The sequence below is a fragment of the Amblyomma americanum genome, chromosome 3 (assembly GCF_052857255.1).
Source record: "Amblyomma americanum isolate KBUSLIRL-KWMA chromosome 3, ASM5285725v1, whole genome shotgun sequence".
Taxonomy (NCBI): Eukaryota; Metazoa; Arthropoda; class Arachnida; order Ixodida; family Ixodidae; genus Amblyomma; species Amblyomma americanum.
This window is the reverse complement of record NC_135499.1, coordinates 195,302,395-195,318,737: the sequence shown is the minus strand read 5'-3', so window position 1 is coordinate 195,318,737 and position 16,343 is coordinate 195,302,395. Positions and strand designations below refer to the sequence as shown.

Here is a 16,343-nt window from a genome sequence, read left to right as displayed (position 1 = left end):
CAGTTGCTAACACTGGCCCACGGTCCGCGGCGCCCTGTATTACTCCGCTGGCCAATCACAACAATAAACGAAACCAGCTTTTTAATTTTTGGCCTTATTGAACAAGCCAGATATAAATATTGTAGAGCTTACAATTTTTTCCTGGCGATCAATTTCTTTTTTAGGTAACGAAAAAACTTTAACTACGGACTACTTTTTGTCGTGGAGAAATCATGTGTGTGGCGGCTGAATGCGGACGGAGCTTCACTGCAGGCTTAAGTTGTATCCGACTATAGACATTCGCATTGCTCAAAACCGCACAATAGGCATGCGCTCCTTTATAGAACACTAGCTCTCTACTGGCTCTAAGGCTTGATGGAAAAGGCGTGCAGTGTCGCTGAGGCGGGCGTTTACTTAGAGAAGTGCGCACTTTCGGCCTTACCTTCTGAGTGGAGTTATCCGTCGTAGTCGTGCCCCGGCGCTTAAGATGTCCTACTGCAGAGCTTGATGAGGCGGCTTTTTGTTATTTTTATTTTCTTTGGCAAAACGCTGCTGCAATTTTCTGCGTCAACTAGCCCCAACCAAAGTTTTATTGGCGAAACAAAGGCACGCTGCGTAGAGAATTTTTCGTCCGAGGCATAGGATAAACTCAGTGACAAAAAATGGGATTCCTATCAGTAAATCTCAGCCAGTACTGCGCACGACAATTAAAAGCGGCATGGTTACGGATCGATGTGCATGCCATTTTGTTCGAGACCCGTCGGCCGCACTGCCTGTAGTGACAAAACAGCTCCCAAATGCTGCAGACTTCTCTGGTTTCGTGATGAGTGTTTAGTTTTGGCAATCACTAATTTTTCTTTTACTTTGATGAGCGATTTTGCACCTCCCAACTACTTGACGAGAATTTCTGAGTGTTTATTTCTTTTTAGGTCAGCAGTGAGAGGAAGAATATAAAAATAGAAGGCCACATGCTGTGCCTATTAACGATATGGCAAACACGCACCAGTAACACTCCAGAGCGACATGCCTCCAAGCCATTACTGTTTCTCCACGCCACAGAGAGAGAATAATGCATTTAAAGAAACTTACTAGCAAGAAAATAATGGTAAATGTCAGTCAAACCATTATCCCTCGCATGATATCTGTTAATCAATTTTTCAAACAGGGTCTCTAAGTTTCTTGTTTTGATGTGACAGAGAAAGCAGCCGCGCTTCCCGTACGAATCTGTCGATAAAATTCGGGACTAAAATTTATTTTTTTTGTGTACCTTAAAACATACGACAATGTAAAGCCTTGTCACCATATACTTGTTAAAAATATGGTTACGACTACGTAAGCCTTCCCTCTCTTTGCGGTATTCTTTTTGTCATGTTATAAAATTTGTTGATGAAGAAATGTGTGAAACACTTATCGGAGCGCGTGCGCGAAAAGACGGATAGGCAGAAAGAAACAAACAAAATTTATTCCTTTTTTCACTCATAACATTACAGTCGCCGGTAAAGAACCAAAGAAACAAATAATGTGTACCCTATGGGAAATCCGAAGAAGATGGTGTTGAAGGACCTTTTTCTTGGCTGTTTGCTGTCGCTCTTTTGTCGAGAAACAAAAAGCTTGCCTAATCTTTAACACATATAAATCAAGAGGCCTGAGAGACTAATGTGCCCCAAGAAGTTCAGAATTTTTCGCCTCATTTAAGAAATAAAGTTTCCAGCAATAGTTGATTCGTCATAGCAAAACTCCACGCACTCTTACTAACACCCACACGTACACACATACCATTTTTTCCCTATTTATTCGAACTTTCGTTACATGTTTCCAAAATACCCTCACACACGTTCCTTTTTTTGCCTTTCACAAATGACGAACGCCGAGATACCCGTCTACCTTCTACGAGCTAGAGGACTAGGTACGAGAAAAAATATGGCTGGCAAGCTAAGCCTACTTCCTGGCCTCTGACGTCGCTAGTCCTACTCTCTAGCTCAAACCACGCGGGACAGGGTACATCAGCATTCGTCAGATGCGAAAGGCGGACAGACTATACACGCGAACACTACGCGAACCTAGCGACGTGAGATGCCAGGAAGTGGATGACGTGTGATACACTCACTGCTCACTTTTGCGTCACTACGGGAGCGGACAGGGCCTGGAGAATACGTTCAGTTCCGCGACCATCACATCGAACTGTCACTCCGTGCGGGCGATAACCAACAAAGAAGAGCAGGTATTTTTTGTTTTGTTTTTCAACGATCCAGCTGAGCAGCAGCAATCATAAAAGTAAGGAGAGTACGGCATGTATGAGAGAATAATTATTGTGCGTTTGTGACAAGGAGATGGTTACATATGCGTAAATGCAGAGCAAGAACGAAAACCACAGGACCGCCGACCGACGAATGAAAAAAACAAAGAAAAGATGAACTGCAAGCTGAAATGCGAGCTGAATACTGAGCTTCCGTGAAACCTTGTCCAGATCCTGGCGAAATATATTTCAGCTTGCGTATGTTTCCGGGAAAAGTAAAGTGAATAGCATTGTTGCGCATGTAAAGATGAGCTTGCGCTTAGTGTTTGGCTTAGATGTACAAGAGAAAGTGTCTGCGTAATGTACTTGTGTTGAACTGTTAATACTGTAGCAGCTGCTTGGCAAGCGGCGGCAAAGTTAACTGCAAATGAATCAAAACAGAAACCCACAGCACTCCACTCTAAACAACACACGCGGTCGTTCCAGATACAGCGTTGCGAACCCACGTGGGAACAACTGCAATACAGCCAAAATCGCACGTTCCTCGGGACTCTCGAGACTGGAGGAGGAGACACAAATAGTTTCACAAGCAAGGAAGAAACAAGCTTCAGGATAGTCGGAAAATGAAGGTAGTCGAGACTGATCGCACGTCTGAGCCTCCAAGCGAAAGAGGAAAGAGTTTAGGTGCTTATGCATTCCACGTCCACGACTGGCGTCCCAGTTGCTATTTGATGCACCAAAAAAACTCGCCTGTGTTCAAGACGGATACTCTAGTTAGATCATTGACAGCGGACTCTGCTGTCTGAATTCACCGATAGATACAGTCTATGGCTAGGCAAATCGTGATCTACAGAGCAGCGAGGTTTTTTACTTTAGTATTAATTACAACCCCCGCCTAACGTATATACGCATGATATTCGTGTGGAATAAGACAGGATGAAAGTTACCAGTAATATACTTCTGTGGTTGTTCTGCTTTAAACACTAGGTGGTAATAATTTAAGAACGATGCTTGGCAGTGTAGAAAGCCCAAGTGCCTGGCGTTTCTACGTGACACGAAAACTTGCACTAATATATCCCTCATTTTAGAAATCTGTCTCCAGTCGCAAGCAATTTTCTGCGAGCGAAGAACATTCAGATGTCCCCTTCCTCGCACCGACAGCCTGCCTCGTGTCACTAGCGAAGCTTTTTGGGTGCATCAAAATAAAAAGGAAAGGTTGCAGCGACTCACACAAATCTCTGCCACCGGTACACAGTGTCCTCGTATACCCTGTCTCCTCTATTTTTTTTTCCCCGCACTGTAACTCGCAGCCACACACCACAGCGACGCCACGCCTGCTCGAGACATTTTCGTGTTCATGATCACAGCTTTCGCTTCCTTCGGGGAATAACAACAACAACAACAAAAAGGGGGAGGGGGCAAAACTAATACTCCAGCAGGATGTGGAGTCGAGCGAGACACGTCCCGCGGGCTCCGCATTTTCTCCTTGCGCGGCGGTTCTCCTTCCGGTCTCTTCCTTCCGGAACCAGGTCCGGTCTGACGCCCAGCGTCGTCACCCGGCGTGCGACGATTGCGCAGCAGCGACGCCTCTGCGCATAGATCCGTCTTCCGATCTGTTTGGGAGAGAGAAGAGAGAGTCGGCGATCGGTTGAAGGCCCGATTCATTCGCTTCGGCGAAATTTGGCTAGAAGTGAAGTCAGGGTTTTGCATGCGGTGCCTTTTAATTCGTCTGATTTCTAGAAAGTTTTTCTGGCGGGCTAGTTGGTGCTTCTCGTTCATGATTAAAATGCGCGAAAGAAACAGGGACAAAGACAAGAAAACACGTACACACACAGAGCGCAGACTTCCAACTTTTATTCGAAAATGCTTCGAGCATTCCTTTTTATACGCTACAAAGCAACACACGGCAAAGGGTGCAAATGGTGTGTAGGAATGCACACACTGGTGTTTCAGATTGGCAAGGTTGTGAACTATCAGTGTGTGCCCTGTGCACCCTTCAAGTAACGGCCAACGGACATGCGGAAAAGTGATCATCTCCCTTTGTTCTCTCCCTTTTCTATCTCTCCCTCCGTTCCCCTTCCCACGTGTAGGGTAGCATACCGGGCGCTGGCTAGTTAACCTCCCTGCCTTTCTGTCTTTCTCTCTCTCTCTCCCCCGTTAAACTTATCCGTTTTGTTTTATCCCAGCTGTGCCATGTGGTGGTTTGGAGCGTATAAAAAAGGAACGCTCCAAGCGTTTTCGAATAAAAGTTGGAAGTCTGCGCTCTGTGCGTGTTTCTTGTTACTGTCTCCGTTCTTTTCGCGCAGTTTATCGATGTCTGATTTCTACTTTCTTTTGTGCGAGAATGCGAATTTGAGCTAGTTCTTCAGTACCTATACTAGAAATCCTAAAGCGCGAAGAAAACCGACAGAGAAACACTGGTTACAGCATAAGATTAACGTTAAACGCTTGTCTGTAAGATCGCCTTGTTAGGAGAAGTCACGTGGCGAGTTGTGTAGTGATGTCACGCAACGTCATCATCATGTGAACTATCAACTGGCCTCTGTCCGCTAATGTGATGGGGCTGCGTTTGATAAGGAAAATCCTTAGAAGTGGCAACATGCTGCATTTTGTCACTGCAAAGAGTACACTGCACGTGTACCACATATGCTTATTATCGCTTGTTTCCCCGCTTCGTGCAGTGATAAAGCGGCCACAAGCGGGCGGGTCTAAGGTCACACGATGCAGTTAAAAAATGGCCGAGTGTTGCTATCTTTGTATAAAAATTAAAAAAAAGAAATTCTTGCACCAAAGATCACTTAAAACTGCGATATACTGAAGCATTTGCTGATGATGAAGACCTACCACTGAAACACGTATTGGCGGTGACGACGATGGACACAGCAAGAATTCTCTCTTCCTACCCCTTTTTTTTAGGGAAAGAGAAGCGGGTAGGCATGCGCACTGCAAATGTGTCCATTTTGTTCCGAACCCCTACAGTGTCGTCGTCTACTCCTTCCCGTATAAACCCAGAGACAATCACGCTGCACAAGTCGGTCATCTGTCAAATAATCGATATTTTCGATTGGGCCCTGAAAGCCGTCGTATGCTCACTAGTTCGTTTGACTCAAACAAATGGCTTGTTTACAGTACCCTTAACGACAAGGTTACGGCGAAGCTGTGCGGCTTTAGTCCTGAGAAGCGTCTGGGCATTGATTGCCGATGCCTATCCGCTTACTGCGCCTTGTGTGATCGTCATAAGCGAATATTCTCCGCCTGACTCTGGACACTGTTTACACCCTACAAGCATGCAGTGTTGACAGTTCTTCATGACACTGACCTTGTTCCCTTCGCTCAGAAGGCTAAGGCAGGCGCAAGCATTCTTCATCAAACGCGAACCTCTCGCTTTAGCTGTTCATCCTCTCTTGAATTCGCAAGGGCTGCCAAAGGCTCGGAGCGCTAAAATTGTTACGTCAGCCCTGCTAGCACGGCTGATATTTTTCAAATGAAAAAAAAGAAAGTGGTAGGTGTTTAACATAACTAAACCGAGTAGACGCGCGAAATCAGGGGACACTTAACCTCCGCCTCAAAACCTTTAGTGGGTTAATGCCCATATATAAAGAATTGGTCACTGTGTAGTTAACATTCATAGATCGTGGCGAGTACTCATACCATTACAAGCGCAGTGGGGCATCTGTTAAGCAATGCGCAACTGCACTGGCAGGTGGCTGTTTCTATCACAGGCACCGGCAGGGACTGTGCGACCCATGTTTCTCTTCCAATTAACCTCTCGCGACCAATCATTAGTTTAACCGCCACCTGTCAGGGCAGGTTATGATCACGCCACAAGGTTACGTGACCTGGGTGGCACGACGTCTTCCTCCCATTGGCTACAGCTGGTGCGACGCTCCTCCGAACTTACCCGAGCTTACTCGGGTCAGTTCGGAGCACAAGACAAGATTCTTGTTCGTAGTTGATACGTGTAGAATAGTGCTTCCGCACGATTATAACCGTTGAAACGCCTACAAAACTATCTCAGGTCAGGCCTTCGAACCTGGGTAGGGCAGGGGCACGTGATCTACTAACTAACCTATTTAAAATTTCCAAGCTGACGGCAGTGAAAAATGATCTCTATCACTCGAAACGCGAAGGTTTCGAAAGAGAAATGACCTGAAGTAACTCGAGTGCGTCAGCGATAACAGTAAAGGGATACCAAGTAACCGTAAACGGCAACCGAACGGGGTATCTAATTTCCGTGCAAAGGAGACGTGACTAACGTGGACATATGCCCGGCCAGATGGGTGCCTGCCTCTCATACACAGCTGCACATGCATGTCCCCTCTTGGCCACTGCGCATGCGCAGCAGGCACGCAGCTTGTCATCAATACGTCACCACCGTGAGTCTTAATAACACGTCAATTTATTTTAGACGGAAAAAGTAAATCAGCTTTATTACTGGTGCGCAGTACTTCATGTATCGCGTTCGACAAGGAGATTCGGTAAGTGCTCTTTTACGCCTCCTGCCGCAGATTTCATTCCCTGGACTCTTTAGATAGTTGGAAAGGGTATGCTTCGTTATGCTCCTCAATTTAGAAGTGCTTTGTACCTGGTAACGCACGGTTTCACAGTGTCGAGAGGTATTGTTGACGGCTGGGCCAGGTAGTGCTTTTGAACATGAAGAGGCACGGTACGAGGGCTAACAGACAAGGGTTAACAAGACTGAACAATACGTTGCAACCATTCGGGGTGTTTCATTCGTGATGAGTTCGTTGTTCGTGGTGCATACATTGTCCATTAGTTCTTACTGTAAACTTTCTTGCTCTGTGTGTGGCGATGCTGTGAGTGTTGCAGAACCATGACACGAGGAAACGTGTTACCATCGCCAGCAGACGAGAACTAACTACAGACGGCAAACGTTGGAACCTTGGAACTTTGGAAGTGGCCTCAGTACCAAGAATTGTTTCCTCGGCCAGGGTGTCCGGTACGCAAACACGAGGACATTGAGGCCGACATTCATCACTTACTGTGGGACTGCCCAGCTCTCAAGACTACAAGGATCCGGCACCTGATGGTAGGAGGTCTTTCACCAAGCAACCCTCCTTCGTACATTGCCTGGACGCAGGGACCGTACCATCGTTATCTACTGGACTTCATCAAATCGGCTAACCTTTTTCCATTCATTTAGATCATTCATCACACCTTCACCCATAATTGATGCCCTGGGTCAATAAATTTCGCTTTAAAAAAAAAACAACGTTGGAACCTTTCTGCTGTCTATAGGTCGTCCTTGGTCTTCGTCCGTTAGCGCTTTTAGCATGTTTCGTCGCGTCGCGACTCTGCAGCACTGGCAATTAACGCCGGAACACAGATAGGAGGGCTGAAAGCGAGCACGCACCTGAAGTTCGCTCAGAAGACCTGTATGCGGTGGTTCTCGCGGTCGCAAACGACGATGTTCCCGCTGGGCATGACGGCGATCCCTTCGAGGCCCTTGAACTCGCCGTCGCCGGAGCCCCACTGGCCGAAGGCGCGCAGGAAGGAGCCGTCTGGCTGGAAGATCTGGATGCGGTTGTTGCCCGAGTCGCCCACCATGATGTAGCCCTGGTCGTCGACGGCCACGCCGCGAGGGAACTTGAACTGGCCTTCGTCCGAGCCTTCGGAGCCGAAGGTGGAGAGGCTGCGCCCGTTCACGTCGAATATCTGGATGCGGTGGTTGTTGGAGTCGCTCACAATCACGCGGTTCGTGTTGGACACGGCCACGTAGTGCGGGTGCTCCAGGTGTCCCGGTCTCGAACCGAGGGAGCCGAACTTGCCCACGAACGTGCCGTCCGACTGGAACACCTGCGAAATGGCGCAGCCGCTGTTACCACCACCCCCTGGAACACCTGCGAACCGGCGCAGCCGCTGTTAACCCCCCCCCCCCCCCCCTCACGTTCGGACGAGGAGCGGTCGTCTACCAAGCTGCCCCCCGCAGTGACGATGATAACGTCATGTTAACGGTGCTGAATTGCGCCAGGGACAGGGACAAGGGAGGCACAGCATGGCGGGTGCCGACTCGCAACTGAAAGTTCACTAGGCGAAAATTGATCGAAGAGACAAACATTTTTTCCACGCATACCTAAGCTCCATACAATCACACACACATGAGCAGTGTTGCCGCATTAGGCAGTAGGTTTTTCTCAGTTGTCGGCTAAAAAGTTCCCATTATTTCCCGCAAATATATATATTTTTCAAAATAGAGTAACTTTAGAGTGAATACAGCCAAGGTCATATATAAGAATGAGCGAAATAAAATAAATACAAAGCCCATTATTAATGAACATCAAGGCTGGATTGTTCTTGATCACATCATCGTCAATGACCACTTCGTTTTATTAGTTTTTGCGTTCGGACGGGGACCAGCTTGGCTACTTCCATTTCCTCTCTGGCCTCTCCTGTATAGACAGTAGAAATTTTCGGGAATTCCTTTACAACAACATGCATGCATAGGGGATTGTGTGACTAAAGAACTGGGAGTGGCTGGAAGGAATTAATGGAAGGGTCACTGCCACTATAGCTGGAATAAATCCAAGGAGGCAGCACTCGAATCCTGAACGAACCTGAATGGACCAGGGCTGTCTATTCAAGGCTAGGTAGCAAATTAAAGGGAAACATGAAGCCAAATTTCTTCTCGCGACACTAGTCAGGCCGCCATGATAACAGCACATTTTCCCGAGAAAGCACATTTAGAACACTGGTCTTTAGCGAAACCAAAATTTCCCACGTTATCAGTGGGTTATTAAACAAAATTTCCTTTTCCCCTCAGTGGCTTGATTTTTCCAAGATATCAGAAATTTCCCTCGATTCGGCCCCGGGTTCGAACCCGACCGCGGCGGCTGCGTTTTTATGGAGGAAAAACGCTAAGGCGCCCGTGTGCTGTGCGATGTCAGTGCACGTTAAAGATCCCCAGGTGGTCGAAATTATTCCGGAGCCCTCCACTACGGACCTATTTGTTCCTCTCTTCTTTCACTCCCCCCTTTATCCCTTCCCTTACGGCGCGGTTCAGGTGTCCAACGATATATGAGACAGATACTGCGCCATTTCCTTTCCACCAAAAACCAATTATTATTATTATTATTCCCTCGATTCGGCAACTTTGCACATGAGAACACATACCCACACGAGGGAATGACACAACTAAAGCGATATGCTGGCAGAGATACCTGATTTCCTTCTCATGCAGCAAAATAGAAGGCTTACTCTCACACTGGCCATCTAAATTCGTGATGTGATATCTGCAGAACTTCGCTATGTGATACCTCGACGGAAGTCTGTGGGAGGTGAAACTGAAAACAGGCGCTGCTATGGCATTTTGCAATCCTGACCTTGCGACGATGATCAATGCGACAGGAAATGTATCCGGGTGGTGAAATGAAATCTTCGTGCAGCGTGATGTGGTGATATACACTTTGTGTAAAATAGTTAAGCGACGGATTTTCCGGCGAGATTGTAAGGATGGGAGGGAAAGGTGACCTTTCTTGGCTGCGATGCTTGTGGTACGGTTATAATTGAAAAGGATGAAGCGAATGATGAAGGTGTACCAACAATTGCAAAGAAGCTGTCGCAAACACACACGCAGGAGCTGCAACAGGAGCTGCGACGATTGCGAAATCTAATCCTATCGCATTCCTCTCTTAAGGTGACTTCCCGCTCCTAAAGTTTTTTCTTGCATTGGACCAAACACGGCTAATAATGATAACGAGTAAATCATCGCCCAGGTTAATAATTTGGATACAGTACGTGCAAAGACATAACAATCCTGCAATACAAGCTGTACTCGGTAATCTTGTGTGCGGTCTTTAACTGACGGCACGACAAACGCTTCGAGATGCAAAGCGACGATACGACTCAATGCGACAAACACATAAACTATTCCCCACGCCGTGTGTGGTTGACGATGTATAGACGAGGGTTTTTCAGCGTCAGGACACTTACTTGGACCCTGTGGTTTTCCTTGTCGCATACGTAGATGAATCCCAGCGAGTCGGTAGTGATGCCCCAGGGGTAGTTGAAGCGCGCGTCTACACGGCCCTCGCAACCGAAGGCCCTAAGGAAGCGACCCGACGGGTCGAAGATCTGCACCCGGTGGTTGTAGCGGTCCGACACGATGAACTGGCCGATGCGGTTCACCGCCACGCCGGCCAGGCAGTCGAACTCGCCCTCCGAGCTGCCGTAAGTGCCGAACTCGTGCTGGAACCGGCCGGACGCGTCGAAAACCTGCGCCACGCACGAACGATGGAGACAGCGACGCGAGAGAGGGAAAAAAACAACACAGAAACGCTTGTCTCTTCTTTTCATCCTCCGGTTGCCGTCTTCCCCGCTGTCTCTGCAGGTGCCCACACATCAGAACTGGCAATCGTCGCTCCCAACGAAGCCAGTGGCAAGGTACGTCTTAAAAAAGAACAGCGATAAATTTAAAGCCCGCATGCTGTAGCATGTTTTATGTCGGCTTGCACAACCAAGGAAAATACTGGAACATCAGAGGTCATTTCATTGTTCCACAGGCATCATGATTTTCTCTTGCTCCAGCATAGTATGCGATGTGCATTTGTTTCATTTTACTTTAATCGACATAAATTGTTACTATAGCTAAGAGTGTAACGTATGGCATTGTTATCATTTAGGAAACTATGAATACGAACGCATTTTTTTACACGTCACGGGAAGCCACATAAAAAATGCAGCATATTCGTAAAAGGCTATTGAAAAGCAGTACAAAAGTCTTATATTCTTAGGTCGTGCTTAAAGAAGTTTATGTGAATCCCCACTAAGTGACCTATGCTGCGAAATGATATATTAGCCCTATATGAAGGGCGTTTAAAAGCTGGCAAAATACAGCACCGATATCAAGGGCAGGGTTTCTGTTACGTATATAAAAACGTGAACGGATTCATCACAACTCAACAATTAAAAATAGCTGCTGCAGTGAAAATACTCTATTGTTCATGCGCGAAATAAGTCAGTAGCTCGACCGGATCATTGCCTTAACACGTTGTGATGTGTTTTTACTTACCTCCCTTTATTGGATGCTGCTAAAAAGCTTCCCTTTCCACGAGTGATGCGAGACCTCCCGGAATCTCGAAGGCCGAGGATAAAATGTGGACATGCTGAGGGAAACGTTTGTCTGGAATCCTGAGTTGGAAGTGTCGGGTAGCTTACCTAAGCAACATCTCAACGAAGTGAGGTGAACCAAGTAAAATGCACAGAAGCCTACGCGAGCGACGCTCAGGTAGACTTACCAGACTTTTTCGTGAATACCAATGCGCACGTTAGTTTTCTCCAATGTCTCAAACAGAATTCCAGCCGTTGGAGCCCTGAGTTTAAAGAAATGGTTTATTTCTTTCTTGCTGTTTCATAAGATCAATTTCTTTTTAATTTCAAACGCAAACATTTCGACGACTGGGTACCACTGCAACGACTCGCGTATTTCATTTCTCTTTGCGGCGGCCGTTTGCCAGAACTTACCCCTTTTCCGTGCACTTTTGAATAATTTCCTGCTCGCTAGGAAAGTAATCAAGCAAATTAGCAAAAAATATTGTTTTCAATATGAGGCAGCAAGTTTGTTTTTTCTCGAAAAATAACGGAAAATATTACCAGAGTGCTTACCCACAAAACGAACTAGAACGCGCGTAATATAAGGTTGCCTCTCATGCCTCCACTGATGAAAGGGCCAGCCCTCCTACGCGAGAGATTCTGCGAGTTTTCTTAGTTGGTTCTTAGCTCCCTAGCCGACTTTTTGTGAGGCGCGGGAGTGATCTATGGCGACTGAATTGCCTACGTCGTAGAAAAAACGTGGTCGTAGGCTTCCAGTGGGCATTCACGGCAAATAGGGCTGCAGAAAGTTATTTGATGGAGGATAGCGTACTGTTACATCATAGAAGGCTACGATACAATTATCGTTTTATTCTTGCGTTTGTGGTCTTCGATGTGTGGTTTCCAACATCATTTCATACTTTCAAGGCACAATGGGTGCATCCGGGGTGCCGCCACGAAGCAAATACCATGGCCAAAACCACCCAACTGATCTCGGTCGCTGTACTCGCCTATTTCGACAGAAATAAAAAAAACGAGCACCTATTGGACTGTTCTCACACTACGGTCGTGGTAGAGATATACGCTTCTCAAAAAACAGAGCCCAATACACGATGTTGCCTAGGGTGTACGCATGAACATCCAGCAACAGGTCGCATAAGCCAGATGCAGCTACTACGATCCACGCTGATGGCGGTCACACTGAACGCATAAAAACATTGGTCTAGATAATCTTCGCCCTGAGACCAAAAAGAAACAAATACCAAAAAATTGTAAAAAAAAGTTTTGACAGAATCAGTCGGTGCCCATAAAATAATACACAAAGAATATTACAAATCTATTTGTCAGGCCGCGTTGATGACACCGACATGGCATTTGAGTTCAGCCCAAGGAAAGCAGCAGTGTTTATGTTTTCATTTGTTATCCACAATACAGCCATTTCAACGTATGCCCATCAGCCTTTCGAGATTGTGCTATTATGCAGCCGTTAATTAGCGAGCATTAGTGGCACCAACAGGTACAGTAAAAATGAAGAAAAAGAAGTTAGCATGCAGTTGTGTAACGAAACAGTAGTGGGCGCGCCACGATTACATTATTTCAGCAAAAAAAGGGCAGTTATGAAACCAGAAATGTCAGAGCGCAAAGCATCAGTTCTCCACGTTTCTTTATTGCGTAAGTATAAAAAGAAAAAGAAAAGGGGTAAAGAAATCGAAGACGTAGTTTTGCTCATCACCTTAGAGGCCAGCTCTAAGGTGAAGGACTTCGAATTTCAGTCTAGAAGCCTAGAAAACCTACAACACGGAAGTGTTCTGGCGAAAACACCTCATTTTTACCTATTATGCGTCCGAAGCCACTTCCCTCCTCCGACTACATATCGGGGAATCTAACAGCGTCTTTCCCTCTTTGAACTTAATTTTTCTCACAGCGTGCGCCTCAAAGCAGGAAACCGGAAGGCCATTCTCAGCTTTCGCAGCAAAGAGGAAAGTATCTTTTCAGATCTAGCGGGGGGTCACGCCGAGCTCCTAGAACGCATTACCATCCGAAACTCTACCTGCTTGACAACAGGAAGACAAGCTTCAAAATGTTTTAAGATACAAAAGATCTAAATCTAATCCCCGCTGTTCGCCTAAGCCGTTTCGAAAACAAGCGCCCCTACTCGCTTCTTCGCTCCGTGCGTGACTGCGGCTTAACGTTGGCCGCAGATACTCGAGATTCGCGAGCAAAGTGCCTCGCCACCTTTAGCGGGGCTCAAGCGAGTGGCAGCGTAGGGTGGGAGCACAGCTGTCGAGGCCGGCAGTGTTGCTGTGAGCATCACGTCCGATCACACTGTAGGGGGTCTCTCACACAGCCACACACACACACACACACATGTATGGCGGGTGCGCGCTCAAGCCAGCAGGCGCCGTGGTCGCACAGGCGGCGGTCGGCCCGCTCTGTTATGGGGTGGGCGGGGGCCAAGTCCGGGTGTTAAGCTGATCGCTGCCAGCGCTTCAGGGGAGAGGGGGGGACTCGGCCGCGCCCGATGCAGCCCGCTTCAAGTGTGCCGGTGGTGACTCTGAAATTTGCAAAATGACGCTACCGTCAGGGTTGGGGGTCTCATGTGGGAAGGCTGGCTATTTAAGCGTCTAGTTCGGTGAATGCGGGTGTCTGTCGCTTGGTAATCAAATATATATGCGGGTTAGGCCCAGGGAGCAGCAGGGATAGAATGCCTATCTTAACTTTGAAAATAGGAAGCTTAGTTCCATGCAGGCAACCTCGGATTTTTTTTTTAAGCACGAAACTAGGTGTGGGCTCATGTAGATAGTACCATTGTGAGAAGGAGCAGGGCACGCGGAGACATGAAACGCTGGAGAAGTCAGGGTTTGTTGATTTTGCTTCGGCATGCCTATCAATGCTTATGCAAGATAGTTGATAGGCAACTTAGTTCACGCTACTTCCCTAGGCTTCTTAACCAAAACAAACTGGTTGTAAAGATCAGAGGCTTCAGCGACAGGGCGAAGTGATTCCTAGTGCTTGCATCATTGTCCTTATGCAAATAAACACAAAAGCGACCGCGTCATTTATGGGCCAAATGAACCAAACGCGCCTGAAATCAGAGGAAGCCGACATCCCGCCTTGCCCCCAAGCCGTGCACGCTTTTACGATAACAGGGAGCAGCCAGGAAATGGCTGCCGAAGTTGGGTAACTGAACTTTGCTCTTAAATTTTAGAACATTTTCACGTGTGACGTTGAAATATTGCATTAAATAACTGCTTTATAATAACTTTATTAAGCGCAGGTCTTTGCCGTATTTTCGCAAAGACGACCACGACAAACGCTGTTAAGGACCTAGTCGCATCAAATGCAGCCAGCAACACTTTATAAGCACGCGTTCGCCAGAGGCGTTAGGAGCACCCAATCACCGCTTTTTGGCAACAACGATCGGAAGAATTGGGATGGTCGTAAGTACAGAGCGGGCAGGTAGTTGCGTCTACGGTATACAGGCGGGGTCTGGTACGTCTACTCTAGATTGTGGCAGGGAGGGCCTTGGTAACATGGCCGGAGAGTGAGGAAGCTTGTGGACCTCTTTAAACACCCAGGTCAGACCAGCACGCCCGATAGGTTCAACCTGATGATAGGTGGCTATCTCAGTAATTGTGTTTTTATCCTGACAACTATCAAGTAGAGCACAGTGATAGATTAGCATTTTGGGTTGGGCCACGTCTCTTCCTGTAATAAGCACCCAGGGTACGCTCGACGGCGATCGCCGAGCCGTTTTTCTCTAGGAAAAGTCTACAGCCGTTTAATTCAATTTTATTTCTGAAAGTGTAAATGGAAAGTAAGATGGGTGCGAAGCTTCTTGCACCGTAAAATTTGTACAGAGACAGCAGCACGACGGTGTGACCTCTAGCGATCTTGCCTCCTTCCGCTGTTTGTTGTTGCGCCATGCTACACTGCAGTTGCGCAGGTTACGAGGCGCAATCTATCTTAAACTGAAAAAACGCCATAATAGTTACAGAAAACAAAGAAGTCAGTATACGGTCGAAACTCTGCTCTTGAAGTTTACATAATCGCCTTTGACAGGCACTGAACGATTACTATATCTATTCACACCGCGAAAGAAGAAAAAATCTATGCCGTATATGTCTTCTGCCTAGGCTAATTAAGTTAACTACGTCTCGTCTCGGTTGCAGTATATTTTGCTTTCGTTATCGTCTTCACGCACAAAGAGCACAGCGAGAAAGAAAGCTTTACTCTTTCGACCCATGCTATCAGCAGTTAACTGGTGCAGAGTCATAGATTTGTGCGAACGATTCAGTTCCAATCAATGTGCGAAGTATGCGAAACGGTTTTTGGTTTTCGTTTCTTTGGTGACTCTACCAAAGCTGAGTGTGAAAAAAGGGCAATAGTTTTGGGAAGTTCATCTGCAAGCTTTTTCGCTCGACTACGGGTTTCCATTAGGAGTACGGAAAATATTGATCGTCTTTCCTGCGTGCGATGTAAAAGACAGGGCGTTTCACAACTTGCGTGCGAACCGAACAAAATGTCACGCTCTATTACATTACTTTAGTTCTCAGTAATCAGAATATTAATCTAAGCTCAGGGCGTCGATATTCTGTCGTCGGAGAGTCATGATTCGATTTGGGTGCCTTAATTGTCTCGTTCACAAGGAAATATAAACTAATACGTTCATGAATAAAATTCATCCGCGTGATTTCCTGCAGGCCTTCCGCACGACACAGGGGTTACTTTTCGCGACTATGCTGATACGAATAAATCGTGAGTGTACGAAAACAGCCCCCAAAAAGAGCTCCAATGAGTTCATTATAGCAAGCCTTTGAAGCAAAATCAAGCACTGTCTGCTTTACCTTGAAGAGCCTATCCAGAGCAATCCATCACTCGCTGCACTCTGGAATAGCACAGGAGTGACACTAGAAAGGTAGGATGGCTCAAATGTTCTGGAAGAAATCATCCAACATTTCTGCACAGTACTTTGAAGCACCCGCATGGTGCTCAATAATGCCAAAAATATGGCAAAGAAAATATTGCCTGCACTAAACATTGCCCCTTGTCCGTTCCAAAGAGTGTGTTTGAAATTTTT

General features: G+C 46.8%; 1 protein-coding gene across 5 annotated transcripts in view; it reads right to left on the bottom strand.

Moving 5' to 3' along the window:
• Window positions 1–1,417: 1,417 nt before the first annotated feature.
• Window positions 1,418–16,343, bottom strand: part of tn (tripartite motif containing protein thin) — a 119,472-nt gene continuing 104,546 nt past the window's right edge. For 3 of the 5 annotated variants that reach the window (XR_013313417.1, XM_077659491.1, XM_077659490.1), the window contains 3 exons: window positions 10,166–10,447; window positions 7,590–8,032; window positions 1,418–3,828 (listed from right to left, as the gene is read on the bottom strand). Coding sequence is in view for 4 of the 5 variants with exons in the window: in XM_077659491.1 (XP_077515617.1) it covers window positions 7,601–8,032; window positions 10,166–10,447 (714 nt within the window). In the remaining variant the exon portion in view is untranslated. Of the gene's footprint in view, window positions 3,829–7,589; window positions 8,033–10,165; window positions 10,448–13,587; window positions 13,818–16,343 lie in introns of those variants that run through there. The other 2 variants (XM_077659492.1, XM_077659493.1) reach the window with 2 other exon arrangements.